Source organism: Terrapene carolina, unplaced genomic scaffold (assembly GCF_002925995.2).
Source record: "Terrapene carolina triunguis isolate 2854851 unplaced genomic scaffold, T_m_triunguis-2.0 Scaffold58, whole genome shotgun sequence".
Lineage (NCBI taxonomy): Eukaryota > Metazoa > Chordata > Testudines > Emydidae > Terrapene > Terrapene triunguis.
In genome coordinates, this window is record NW_020664409.1 from 16,732,599 (window position 1) to 16,747,523 (window position 14,925).

At 38.7% G+C, this 14,925-nt stretch overlaps 1 protein-coding gene across 1 annotated transcript in view; it reads right to left on the reverse strand.

Annotated features, from left to right (window-relative positions):
* Positions 1–305: 305 nt before the first annotated feature.
* ZNF407 (zinc finger protein 407) overlaps positions 306–14,925 on the reverse strand; it is a 442,750-nt gene continuing 428,130 nt past the window's right edge. Inside the window, exon 9 of the mRNA XM_024212187.2 lies at positions 306–2,209. Within this exon, the coding sequence (XP_024067955.1) occupies positions 846–2,209 (1,364 nt within the window). The 3' untranslated portion in view covers positions 306–845. The remainder of the gene's footprint in view (positions 2,210–14,925) is intronic.

The window sequence follows — 14,925 nt, forward strand, 5'->3', positions numbered from 1 at the left end:
GCAAAATGGTATTTATGTGAAGCACTATTTGTAAGAAAAGCAAAACATTGACAGTGACAATATTTCCCCCCCCAAAATGAACATTTCATATGCAGGACTTTTATATCTGAAATTAAGTTGCAAGTAACAGGCATTAAGCCTTTTCTAAACCAAGACATTTTTTTTCTGAATACATGTATCAAGACTTTTCTAAAGTGTAGATTTTAGAGGTCTCTTACACAAAGTCCAATGCAAAACAATGAAAGAGTTAACTATAGTTAAAGAAAAATGATTCTCAGACACAAATTTAGAAAGGGTCATTATGCTGAGATGTTTTTGACAAGGGACATTTTAGAGCAAGACTTTAGAAAACCAAATGTCAGGCTTTCTGCCTTTGAAGAAGACAGGACAACACTTGTAGCATCCAACTTTACTTACAAACTGTCACCTCATATTTTTAACATGTGGTGTGATTTTGGTTTTTTAATTTTTTTGCTCACAAAATGTATATGTAAAGTGAAAAAATTATGTTTAGCATAACCACAAAAACAGTCAGACAAGGCATAAACCAGGAAATCACCCTGAACTCACAAAATAATCCAAACCAAACCAGAATCATATCTGACTCATTTGGGTGGGGGAAGGGGAGCTTTAGTCATTTTCTTACCATATTATGCCTGTTAATCATACTCAGATCAAATTTCTGTCCATTGTAACAAGATAATACCTTTTCTGTATACTCTTCCCAGTAGCTGACATTAACCTCACACAGCGAGGCTGGCACCTGGATGGAGGAATATCATATTATGAAGGTTTTACAAATTAAGTTCCTACACGTGTCTATTAATTTTCCAAGAAACAATTCTTCACGCTTCTTGTAGTTCATTACTATCTCCCTGGCCCTGAATTACTGTTGCTTGGGAGCCACTCTCTGTATAAATGACCATACTAGTTAACTGTTCTCCTGTTCCATCAGGGGATGCGGCTTCAGCATTTATAGCAGTCCCAGCTTCCAAAATCTCTTGAGACTCAGCTGTCTCTATCACAGTGTGTGAATACACACCAGTCTCATCCTGTATATCTTGTGGCAATTCTGTTACAATGTAATGGGTCGGACCTTCAGAGAAGTTGCCATGTGAATCCCGAACCATGGCTTGAGCTATTTCTTCTGTGACAATGATCTGTGAAATTTCTCCATCAGACTCAACTAAATCCATGTGCTCACTTTGGACACTGAGTGCATGGCTACCAGCTTCTTGCATTATTATCCGAGAGCCTTCTCCAGCCACCATATGCACTGTTCCTTCCTCATTTACAATGACCTGAGTGACACCTTCTTTCATCAGCTGGTCTGCTGCAGCCGTGTCACATACTGCAAACTGTAGTACTCCTTGGACCATTTTCTTGAAGGCAGCTTGAGCTCTCTCCTGAGATGCAATTATAGTAGATGGGTGAATGACTTGTGTCACTACTTCCATCGGTTCTATATCTTCCTGAGTCCCTTGAACTTCATGGAACATCTGTATTTCTTGTGTCTCGGTGTCATTAGGATTATTGGATTGCTCCTGATTTGTCATTTGTAACAACTCTTTGTGACTAGGCCTGGTTCTGTCGAGGAGGCCAGTTTTGTTTTCCACTTCACCCAGCTCTGTTACAGCACAAAGGAGGGCATCTAATGCTGAGGAGGACTCTGGAGGATGTACTGTAGCTTCTGATGTATCTAAAATTTCCTGTCTCATTATCTGTTGCACCACAGCATTACCGGAGTCAGACACTGCATCTATTGGGACAGCCTCCTCCAGATCAGTTCCCTCCACAGAGCCTTCTACCACTACCACTTGTGTCGCACCACCTGATAATTGCTCAGTGAGTATTTGTCCTGGAACCAGGCCACTCACATGAGAACCATTTTGACTTGTGGCTATAACTTGCCCATCTTCCGTAATATGCACCACCCTTGCCACCTGACCTGCCATTGCCAAAGTCTGAAGGGTAGCTGCTGCCGTTTCTTCCACAGAGGCATCAATTGCAAAGTCACCATCGTATCCTTGAATAATGATAACTTGCTGCACTTGTTCAGCTGATTGGGATTGTCTTCTGTTACTTCGAAGGGCCTTCTCTTTAACTGGAGAAATTTCTCCCAGGGCTGCTGCAGTGAAAGGACTGGTGGTCTCTACAAAGGTCGCTCCCTGACCCTTCAGTCGGCATTCGTAGGACTTGGATACAATGCCTAGGAAATAAAAAAAGTCTGTTAATAGGGAATCATGGCAAATATTTGTAGTTCACTATTTTAAACACAAAAAACTTTCCAATGCAATTTTTAAATTTCCCTGGCAGAGAGGTGTAATATGCAATTGAACAAAACCAATTTGCATGTTTTCCAATTTATTTATTTATAGAATCCAAATAATTGCTGCTGTTAACAATTCTGCAGAGTACTAACAATCTGAATTTGTTACTTTTAAAACATTCTGTATTAAGCAGCATACAAATACAGTATACAATTAAAAACCATTAACACCTTTATGAAAAAAACATATCTGTAGTACCGCTATTTTTGTAATTAATCGTATTTGCCTGTATTACATTAAGCACGGCTGGGTGTGATAATGTGCAACGTATCCTTTTCAGTATTCTGGTTTTCTTGGTAAATTAAAGGCCATATCTTTGTTTTGATGCGTTAGTTTCCTCCTCATTCCCCCACCCCAATTCCTTCCCCGACACACCTAACTGACATTATTCATTCGTCTAGTTAGTTGGAGGAAACATATAGCCTCACTCTGAACAGTGTATGCCGAAAAAATGCCAGCATGGGAATTGTCTCCTGATTGTTTTCATATAAGAGCTTCTCAATTTACAAGTAAAAAGATGTTTTTTCCAACTACTGTCTCTGCAAACCGAACCCAGATTTTGAGAGCCATTGCAGCTTCTTGTCCTTCTCATGCTTCATCATCCATGACTAGGGCCCTACCAAAAATTCATGGCTGTGAAGAATGTGTCACAGACCGAGAAATCTGGTCTCCCCTGTGAAATCTGCCCCGGGGAGGGGCAGGGCTGGGGGCGCCCCAGCCAGGGCTCCTAATGTGCACCAGGCTCCAGCTGCTAGTTCTGGCAGGGCTGGGGAGGGATAGGATTTTCTCTTCTCCTGCATGGGACATTCCTGGACCAGGTCAGACCCACCTCTGGGAACCTCCCTCAGCTGCAGGAAGCCCTGCACCGCCCGCCCTGCTTCCTGCCCCCATCACTCCTCAGCCACGGGGGGAAGGGGTCACTATACAGGGAGCAGCCACGGAGTTTCATCCAGCTGAGGGAGGTTCCTGGAGGTGGGTCTGACCTCAGTAGTGACCCCTGCAGGAGAAGAGGAAGTCCCGTCCCTCCCCAGCCTGGCTGGGACTAGCAGCTGGAGCCCTCTCTGGTGCACCCTGCCAAAAGAGCCGGAACGGAGGGTGGGGCAGGGACCATGCTCTCACTTAGCTATGTGGGCTGTGCAGGGCTAACAGGTGCAAAAAAAGCAGTAAAATCTTATTTTCGTCACAAAAGAGAGCAGCCAGGACTCTGAATGTATGCAAGGAGCAGGCGTGTTGTGCAGAAGGGCATCGTTTTTACATTTCAGAGTAGACCTTCACTTTCAGTTGCTGATTCTTTGAGCCAGTAAGTAGTAGGTGCTAATGAATGGCACAGTTGTTTTCCCACCTCAGAGTCCAAGCAAGTTGCTCCGTGACCTGGCCTTGGAGAATTCAATCGTCCGAAGTGCTGAGCCCATTGGTCCTAGACCCATAAAACACTGAAGTGTGTGCTTAAAGACAAAGAGAATAATTTCTTTAAGTTAAGCACATGCTTAGGTGCTTTGCTGGATCAGGGCCAAAGTGCTTAGCACCTTGCAGCAGCACCAAGCCTCAACAGCATGAAATACTAAGGTTAAGATCAAGCCAGGATCTCATACACATCAAGATAGTACTTGTGCCCATAAGACTGGGCTGTAGATGATCTATTATTTTTTAAAACTTCAAAGCTTTGGCTGGATAATTACGCTACAGAACACATGCATGAAGTCTGTTAAACTGAGACTGCAGATCAGCTTCAGGAATCTAAACTGGAGTTAGACAAGCTTCTTCATCTTAGCTTGCAAGGCAGGAGGGAGCTTTAATGGTTATTTTTGGAAAGGAAAATTAACAACTTAAACTGTTAAGGATTTCCAAATGATATTGCATGATTGATCTGGCACATGCTATTGAATTAAATTTTGGCAGGGATAAGCTATGGTGGTATCACTGTTATTTATCCTGTTATGTTTTTCTCTCTGTGGGCACTGACATACACAAGACCCCCAAACAAGAGAAAAATAGGAGGCAGAAATCAGTATCAAAGGATAATTATCAAAATAATCTTAACATGTCCATGTTTCATAATCACACAGGAGTAATTAATTCTCTCAGGAGTCTTCTTTGTTGACATGATACAAGATGGGTCTTGCAGTGATATGGCATGAAATCAAACTAAATCTACAAATCATAAGTATTCATTGGATATAGCAGAAACCACACCATCATTACCCTCAGAAAAAGGTAATTTAGGTACAGTAGAGATCATACTGTCATCACACTTAGGGAAAGGTCCAGTTTATGGGGGGAGGAAAGAAAAAGAAATGCTTCTTGTTCTTAGCCTCTAAAATAAATGCTGTATCTGTGAATCTATGCAACTCCAGTCTTTACTCTGCAATTGAATGGGAAGTCTCTTGGGTGTAGAGTTATCCAGTGAATTCCTTGCAGCACTGATAATTACGCCATTCTGACTGCTTACTTAATCTATTTGAATCCAGAGGTGAGTTAAGCCACTTCCTGACCATTAAAGTAAACTACATGGGTAAATACTGCTGTCACAAAGGGGGTGTGATGAAGCTTAACTACACCAACATCTTAACCTCAGCTCGGTGCAACCCCAGCTATTCCATCACAGTTCATAAATGCGATTGCAGGTCCATCTTTTGATTCAGCAATTTAATAACTTCGAGTGCTGTCAGTACAGCTTTGAAAAATGGCTCCTATAAAATGTAACAGCCTCAATCAGATTGTAAAAGATTCACCCACTGAAGATTCTTCCATTTCAACTATAATGAATTAATGTTGAGCTATGTAGAAGTTCAAGTGTCATTTAAACTAATGTGACTCTCCACTGCAACTTTAAATTTTAACTGGACTATGACCAAGAATTTACTGAGAACATCAACTTCAATTTTAGTGATCTTCATGGTAAATACGAATTGTATACTTCATAGGTTTTCTTTGTTTTGAAAGTGAAGAGCCAAATAGGGGAGATATTTAGGAAACAGTATGTTTTAAGGATTAGTTGCTATTATGACTTTGGGACAATACAGCTGTATAATGGGCACTGCTATTCAACATAATATTTTTACATTGTGTAAAGAAAATGTCGCATTACTCGACTGTATCAAGCAGCAAGTCACTTGTGTTACTAAAAACAAAAAAGGAATGGGGGGAGGGGAAGCTTTGATTGTCATGCCAAACACAAGCTAAAATACAAATGTACATTAATATTAGGAAAACTACACTTGCTGCTGCTGGTATGTCATTACAAATTGAAAAAATACACAAATAAACATTCAAAGGACAAAACAATGATGCAAGAGCTCATATTCAGAAAAAAATTGCAAAGAGGTGTTTCATATCTAGGGGTGCAATGATCAGAGAACTGGTTTCTTTCCACGAAGCCTGTCATTTTAACAGAGACATTATTTATCAGCTGGAGTCCTCAGTGATTGTTACTTTTTTATTTGAAAATGTCAAGATTTTAGACATTAAATCCATATTTCCAGGTTATTTTAATTCTCCGAGAGCACAAACTCCCCCAAATATGGCTAAAAGATAGGCTTTCATGTTTAATATGCTTTTGGGAAACTACAAATAGGGTTTAGTACTTTTTTTTTTCTTTTACTCAATACCTGACTTCTTTTGTGTGTGTGTGTGTGTGTGTGTGTTATTCTTTTGTTACTGTCATCATTTTTCCCCACAGAATAAATATCTTATTCTTTTGTTAAGCTTACATTTAATTAAAATGTACAGGATTTGTGCAGTAAACTCGAATGAAACAAATAAAACAAGGGCCCCTCTCTTGAAGGCATACGTTGTGAATGAAAAATGTCATTACAGACTAAAAAATTTTGCAGTAAACAGGGCCTACAGAGAGAAGTTTCCCCCGTAATGACATCCATAAAATACACAAATGGCACTTTTAGTACCATCCTGAATATGGCATTTTCTGTGCTCTACACACAATCTAAATGGTTTGATCATAGAGCATAATACTCCATTGGGTTTATAGAACAATCAATGTTCCATAAAATGATGTATTTATCCAATAGAAGGCTCAGCAGTTACTGGTGTATGACATTGTAGGACACTGGCTTTGTACTGTTCAGCAGCACACATGCTGGCTGTAAAACTTATCTAACACTACTTCAACAACTTCATCTCATCTGTGTCAAGTAATTTGTTGAAGCCTCAGCTTGGTTTAAAAAAACTTGTAATAAAAATTCATAGAATTTTCAAGAGAATGAAAGCTGATGACAATAGAAAGGTCACATTGTGTCTCTACTAAAGGGGTCAAGGGTCATTTGCAGTTCTAAAACAGAAAGTAGATTTCATGCATCGTGTAGCAGATAAAGATGGCATTAAAGAGACTTGTCTCAGAAAGAAATGCGTAATGTGTTAGGAAAGTCTGTGCTAATATTGTATGTAAACCACTACTTTGCTCTTAACGGGCGTTCCTTTAGATTTCTAAGCCTTTTCCAAAAGTTGTATTAAGTGGTTTTACACAGTGACACTAAGCCTAACCTACCCTTCACAATGCACTCACTAAAAATGAGGTATTAAATTGTAAATGTAATAATGGGCTGGTTTGTTATGACAATGGAAATTATCTGTGTTTGTATAGTAACGTATAGAGTTATTTTTCCTGATACTGTTAAACTTTTGTAGGGGCTGATATGGAGCATCATATTCAACAATGGCTAATTTTTGTGTACTTCAATTTCAAGGTACACCTCTACCTCGATATAACGCTGTCCTTGGGAGTCAAAAAATCTTGCCGCGTTATATTGAACTTGCTTTGATCCGCCGGAATGCGCAGCCCCCCCTCCCCGGAGCACTGCTTTACCGCGTTATATCCGAATTCATGTTACATTGGGGGGGTCATGTTATATTGAGGTAGCGGTGTACGCTTTATCTACAAATACAAATATTTAATATCTATTTAAATGAAACCATATTATTCAAGAATGCAAACAAGTCAGAACTACCTTTTAACATAAAAAAATGTGACATGTCTCTCATGTGAAATTCAGTAAAATTCCATGATATTCAATGAAATATAGCCTTTCAGAAATTTTAAAAGATAAATGAATTAACTCTACAACAGCCATCACCAATAGTTTTGCAAGTCAAATCAGTATCAATAATTGCACGAATAATTGGTTCCTTTTCTTAGACAATAATTGTCTAAATGTTAGTACAATATATTGTATGATATGGTATATCAACTATTCAAAGGCAAGCTTGAATAATTTAGGGATGATCAAACTCCCCTAAAAGTCCAGAGGACGTCTCCCACTGACTTTAATAGGAGATATATCAGGTCCTTGATGTACAGTGTATTGATGCATGCTCACAACAATAAAAACATTTTCTTTGTAAACCACTATTTTCATTCATTTAAACGTAGTGTACGAATTGGTGTGTGGTGTCCCATTTCTGAAGATTAAAAACAAAAATTGGTTTGGCTTGACTTTTCACAGATGCCTATCTCTGCTCTTTAAATACAAACCCAGCTCTCTTTATTCTTTTGTAGGTCTATGGTCCAAAACAGACATATGAGCCAACGTTTTCACACCTGGGTGCCTAAAGTTAGGCAACTTAATAAAAGAGGCCTGAAAGTGCTGCTGAGAAGCTCCCATTGAAGGGAAGTGAAAATCTGGACATTTTTATTGAGCCGTCTAAACATGGACTTAGGTAAACTTAGGTAGCTTTAGGCAACTGGTCAACATTTTGGCCTTTATATCTTATATTTAGGATATAAAGAAACTAATTAAACATGTTCCTAATGGTTATCATTTGAAACTCCGTTAATGCACATTGGCAGTCACTATTTTTGTCATCCTAAACATTTGTATTCATATTAATTGCTTCACTGATATGAAATGATGTAAGTTGGTAAGAATGTGTTACATAACCTTGCATACAGGAGCCATTACAGTGTACTGACATGAAGATTCCGTATACCTAAATTAAAATGTACAATGTGTGTTAAACCAAAGTATTTGTAATCTATGTAAATATGTGTGAACATAATAAACCAGAATGGCTTTGCAGAAGCTATTATGTTCAGGAAGACAGTATATACTTGTAACGTAGTCCAAATAAGTCCCTATACAGTGGGCCATACTAACTCCACAAGAAACATAAAAATATATCAAAGAATTTAAAACTCATACAATGCAAATGTCATGAGATTTTTTCCACTTTTTTTTTAATCATAAAAGATAATTAAATAACAAAAACAAATTTCAAATACTATTAAGAAGTCAATATAAACCTAAAAAGCAAAATTTGTGCTTAAGGTTGAGACTCAAAATATCCTCCAAGGCTTCTAGTTTTCCCTTCAACCCACTCTATTGTGTTTAGATATTTCAAGGTCTCCCAAGAATTGCTTGAGTACAGGATGATGTTTTAACCTTAAAGGTGGCTTAGAAAGTAGAGCATGCCCGCTCCTGCTACTTTAAAGTGTATAAGGACTCTGCCTGAACTGTTTTTTTAAGTTCATAAATTAAATGGGGATGGAGTTTCCTGCTTGTATTTGTATGTCTTATCTATCTTGGAAGGATCTATGGCAATTAAGAAACTAGTGCAATGAGAGCCAAAGGCTAAGAGCTGAGCAATTCAGAAGGGAAGGGATTTTTAGTCAGATTGTTTAAACACTTTGTTTTGTGTTTGGCTTTGTTTACCTCCAGTGCCTACTTTACCCTTGGGAAAAGGCTTTCTTTGTTAAAGTTCTAAAATCTCTGTCCCTGCACTTAAAGGCTGAGAGCTAATCTTACACATCTCTTGAGGCCCCTTTGATGTTCTTCACCAAACTTAGGAGAGACCAAAAACACTTTTGGAAAAACAGAACAAAACCAACCCTTCAGATCTTTCTACATTACAAAACAATAAGGACACACATCCAATTTTTTAATTAAAAATCCTTTACACACCACCTTTAAACCTGCACACTCTGATCTAAACAATGGCAATTATGCACAAAAAAACTCCACTGATCATGACAAGAATATACTGTTCCAAAACCAGAATCTCACATAAGGTAGGCCACATAATAATTGAGATGTCTTGTGGACCACCTTCCCTACTATTCCCAGATTAAGCAACCCAACTCTCCCTACCTCCCATTTGTGATTTTGCAAGTTATCTTCTCCACTTGGATTTGTGATCCAACATTCTTGTGGCAACTTCAGCAATTGCCTATATGGAAAAGTAATATTAGGAAAGTACTCAGTGTAGTTTGCTAGCTCTTCTGATGCAATTTAGCAGTTGGAAACAAAGAAGAGGGCCAGCACAGCCAGTTCTTTGCAGACTGCCTCCAAGTGCTGCACTAGCCACAGTTGGGGAACAAGGGACATAGAGGTTATCTAGTTTTTCTACTCCAACCCCTTCACTGCAGCTGGAAAGTGCATTTGTCTCAACAGCACTTTTAAACCATAATCCAAACTTCAGGATATACCAGCTATGCTTGGCCAAATTGGAGGACTATATTTCTTGGACACAGCCAGCATGTCAGGCAGCATCAAAAGTATAAAAGTATAAAAGCACTGTAATTTCTGTCCTGTGGTTAGGTATCAAGTGACTGGAAAATCCACCCAGATTTTTTTATAGAGCTAATTCCAGATCTTATTTATTTCATAACACAAAGTTATGGATCACCATTGATCATTAGTATCTCAACAGGGTTTTATGGTTTTCAAGAATATACACAATTTGAGCCTGGTCTTGCAATGTTTTATTTATCAAAGGCTTTCGTCGTTAAAACTTTTGTCGCGCAGGGATGTGATAAAAACACCCCCCCCCCCGAATGACAACAGTTTTAGTGACGAAAAGCACTGGTGTGGACAGCAATATGTCGTTGGGAGCCGTGCTCTTGTTGGGGGTGGTTTTATTTTGTCACCTGGAAAGCTCTCTCCCGGCGACAAAGAGCGGCTACACTGTGTGCCTTACAACGTGGCTGTAGCAGCACAGCCGCACTGTTGTAAGGTGTGCAGTGTAGATATAGCCAACATGAGTGCTTACTGCGATGGTTAGTCTCAACCGCCAAAGGGACTAACCAGGTAGCTTGCACAATGTGTCATGTTGGCCCTGGGGATTAAGAATTCTCAAGACTGAGTAGCCCCTTCTAGTATTTGATGCACATGTATGTAACTCGAAAAAGAACTGACACACAGGATACCTAACATAAAACATCTCAAAAGAATTGGTATACTTTTAAAATTAAATGATACAAAGGACAGTATATTACTCTAGCAGACCACAGAAATAAAATCAATAATACTTATTTTTCATTCTTTTGATTTGCACACTCATTCAGTAAAAAAGGAACACCTGTTCATTGCTTGAGGGTGCTTCTTGACACACTTGAAAAGCACAGCAGCTTTACGTGAGACTGTTTGGTGCTAAATAGAACAATAAGTTTCCCTAATTATTTTTTTCTAGGTAAGGCAACAGAAACTATCACTTATTACTTGGTAGTCATATTTGTGTTTCATTTATAAATGCAACTATGTTACAGAGAATTGTCATATCTTTCCGGAGTAAATTACAGGAAATAACCCATTTGTCTTCATTGTAGACACTTTTGCATGTATGATAGAAAACAAACCGCTATTCAATAACCGCACAGAGGCACCATTAAAATCAAATTTACAGTAAACAGAACCTGCAGCTGGGGTAAAACACTAGCTGTTAGTATTTTAATTATCAGCGAAGCTTTCGGAGGTCTAACATCTGCTCATAGCCAAATGACAGCAGCTGCTTGTGTACACTTAAAACAATGTGAATTTCTTCTATAAATATTAAAACAAATCGTATGTTATGTGTTCATCACAGCTATATTCCTATTAAGCTGGTTATATCTATAGGGCATTTTGAACTTCTTTCTTGTGGCAAATTCATAAAGGGCTGACCTCTTCAAAAGAATGAGAGCCAAAGACAGCAAAAATACTTCAGTCTGTAAATTGAAAATGTTTAGAGACAGTACTAGAGGTCACCCTCTGCCAAGATGTTACCAGTAAATGCTAACAAAACATCAGCAATAAGTTTTGATCATTGTGCTCTGTAGTAACTTCAAGGACAGGACTCCTCAGAATGCACAGTGTCAGGTGTTTAAAGGATGGATTGTACTAGAAATAGATAGCAATTTAAAGCATTATTTAGTTAAGCAAACTGTCCTATTTCAAATATTCAAATTATTTGAAGAGAGGAGTGTATAGTGACTGTCATTCTACTTTACAGACTTCACCAACATTGCACTGGCAAGAGCATCCATATAGTTGGAGGTGATCTGTGGGGAAGGAGGAGCTATGTTGTGGGAAAAGGTATTTGAGGTTTGGCGGGAGGTTGCTAGTTAGGATAAACTTTACAGCCTGGGCTGGGGGTTCTTCACTTGTATACCAGATGCAGTAGATGTGTCCCTCTGATGCTTCCACATGCTGGGGAGAATTGATTTTATCAGGACTCTGTTTCTGTGGTAGTGGGCGAGGGAAGACAAGCCAAGAAAAAGAATGACATCACACACTAATTACTATAATAGGTGAAAACAAAGGGTGAGATGTTGAATCTTGATTCTTTTGATTTTACCTTGCAACAATTCCCAGAAACAAAGTGTGGCTATGAACAAAGATCCAGTTCTTTGTCTTGAGGGTGCTCAATGCAAGGCCTGTGGCCAATACATTTATGAGTCATAGATTTTAAAGCCAGAAAGCACCAGTACGATCATCCAGTCTGACAGCCAAAGTTGATACCACCCCACGATTTGAAAAAAGGAGGAACCCCTTGACTTTGCATATGTAACCAATATGCCGGATCCACTGCTAGGGCAGTTGTCCCCTGAATAGGTATGGTTCAGCATGAGATGAAGTGAGATCTTAAAGGGGCAGCTGTTGGAGATGGATGAAACCAGTGAGTTTCTTGGAAGCCTTCAGGGAAAATGTTGTTAATCTGATTGACCGGTCTATTGACGATTTGGTAGGACTTTATAATATTTTTTTCTGTGCTATTGCTACAATGGCCCCTAAATGCCCTATTCGCCAGTTTCACCCTCACAAGGCACTGTGAACTGCAGCAAGTTAAGCAAAAGAGTGTACAGTGCCAAAGTGGGAAATCTGAGGCTGAATCTGACTGATGAATACATGGATTTTTTAACACCATATGCTGCAACTGTGTGGGAGGTAAATAAAGGATCCTTTCCCTTCACTATAGCATCTGCAAAGTTATGCACAGTGACATTGGTCAAGATCCTGGTTATTCCTAGCTGCTTCCACTCAGCTCCAAAGTTTTGGTTTTTTGGCTATGAAGAATTTTTATGTTACATTGTAGATAAAAGCACTCTCATCATTGATGAGCTAGAAGAGGCGTTCACAGATTATACTAAACTGGGAGGAGTCACCAACACCAATAAGGACACAGAAGGAACCTAAATAAATTAGAAACAGGAGTATAAAATAACAACATGATATTCAGTTTGCAACAATGCAAACTAATACACGTGGGGAAAATAAATCTGAAACATAGATATTCAGTTGGAAGGGGAAAAAAACAAAAGAACAAAAAACAAACAAACAAAAAACCTTGAAAACTCTAATGCTGAAAGACACCTAAGGGTTATAGTGGACAGCAAATTAGACTTTAGTTTGTAACATGATACGGCAGCAAAAAGACCAGTGCAATTTTGGATTACATACTCAAAGACATCATGTCACATAGCAGATCATTAATAAGTCCACTCTATACAGGTCTAGTACAACTACACCTGAAATATACTACTCATTTCTCAGCACCTCTCTTTACTAAAAAGATATGGACAAACTGGAGACAAGTTTTCAGAAATGAGCAGAAAAATAATTAGAGGGCTGACTTACATGGAAAGGTTAAAAGATCTAAATATATGTATCTCAGCAAAGCGATGACTAAGGGTCATGCAGACATGATAAGAGTCTACAGTTTTTGAAGGGTGTAAACCCCAAGGACAGATGGGGATTATTTTCTCCCCCTATAGAGAGTGAGCACAGTCGGATTTGACAGAGGGACTAAAGAATTCAAGTTGAATAGCTGAAGGAAAAAGTGAACAGAATGAATAATGGAAATCAGAGCTAGAGAAGGCCCATTAGGTTATCTAGACCTTCCAGCTGCCACTATGGGACTGTTCCTGTGGTGGTATGAATTTACTGCACAGCAGCTAGGAGATGATTTAATCTGAGTTATCACTGCTTCTAGAGTAGTTCTATAAAATTCCTGTGAAACAAGGCAAGTTATTGTTCAGTAACTACCCAATTAACTTTTGGCATCAATGTACCTCTGAACTAAAGCATTCCCTTTGAATATGGTGCCTAACTGCCTTGCTTCCTCACATAACAAAGAATTTGGAATGGCTGCCAGTCATCTGGACAAGACTCTCATTCAAGCATTCATTGGTGAGCAACCCTTGCCACCGATGTCATGTCACTTCACTGACCCTTTGTTACAATTTCCCTTTCTAGGGCCTATCTAAACTAGGAAGATAGGTAGCATTTTAACATTTATTAGCAAACATGTTTTAATTATCCATTTTTAAACACCACTTAGCTCCCAGTGTAGATAGTGCTGTGTAAAGATGTCAAACCCTGTCTATACTAGGCATTAACTAGTGCTTAAAAACATGTTAATTAAAGCATTTTAGCTAGCACATTGTAAACCACCTATTTTCCTAGTCTAAACCTACCCTTAAAGTGTTGCATGGTGTAATCACACCCCAACACCGGTGCAGCTAAACCAGTGCAAGCTACATTGCTAGTGGTAATGTATGAAGGCCTCAGGTGTTTTTACTGCCATGTCATGAAAACATGTGGAACTGTTGCTGGAATATGGAACAAAATTTCCCAATGTAACAGATAAGGCCTTAGAAAGAAATGTATACAGTTGCCTAAACATTTCTAAAACTAGTGCTAAAAAACAAAAGACAAGATTTAAAAAAATATGTGACCTGATTTTCTAAAGCGCTGACAAATCAACAGCTCTCACTAACATTCATGTTAAAGTCTTCCAGTTTCAATGTCTTTTTTTGCCTCCTTCAAACTGAAAATCAGCTTTGTTTAAAAAACCCAAACATGATTGTAGCACTTTTGTTTATAATTGACCTACAGCTACCTTTTAATTGTTTTCATTCTTAAATTTAAAGCAATACACTATTTTACTCACAAAAAGCAACTGCTGTCCTAGCATGGTAACTACAGTTCATAAAATAATTAGGAGGCATTTTAGTAATGTTGTCTTCTAGGGTGTGTGTGGTTCTATGAATTAGTCCTTTCCGAAGTCCAAGTACAGATGGACAAAATGCACAAAAGGAGCCACTGTAGTCTGTCATATCAATGATCTATAGATTAAAGCCTTTCTGAGCATACATTGACATCACAGCTCTGAAGCAACCATTATGAATACTAGCCTTGGGTTACGTGGAGATTTCATAACTATACCTTTCTATGCATACTGCAGTACTTCAAAATTTGTTGAGGTTCACCAGGGCTTGGCGTACTTCGATGTAACTTTAAGCATCCTTAAAACACCCCAGGCATTCTCTCAGATACTTCCATTGAAATCAGAAAGATTCTAAAGGAACTGTTATCTCAATGACATA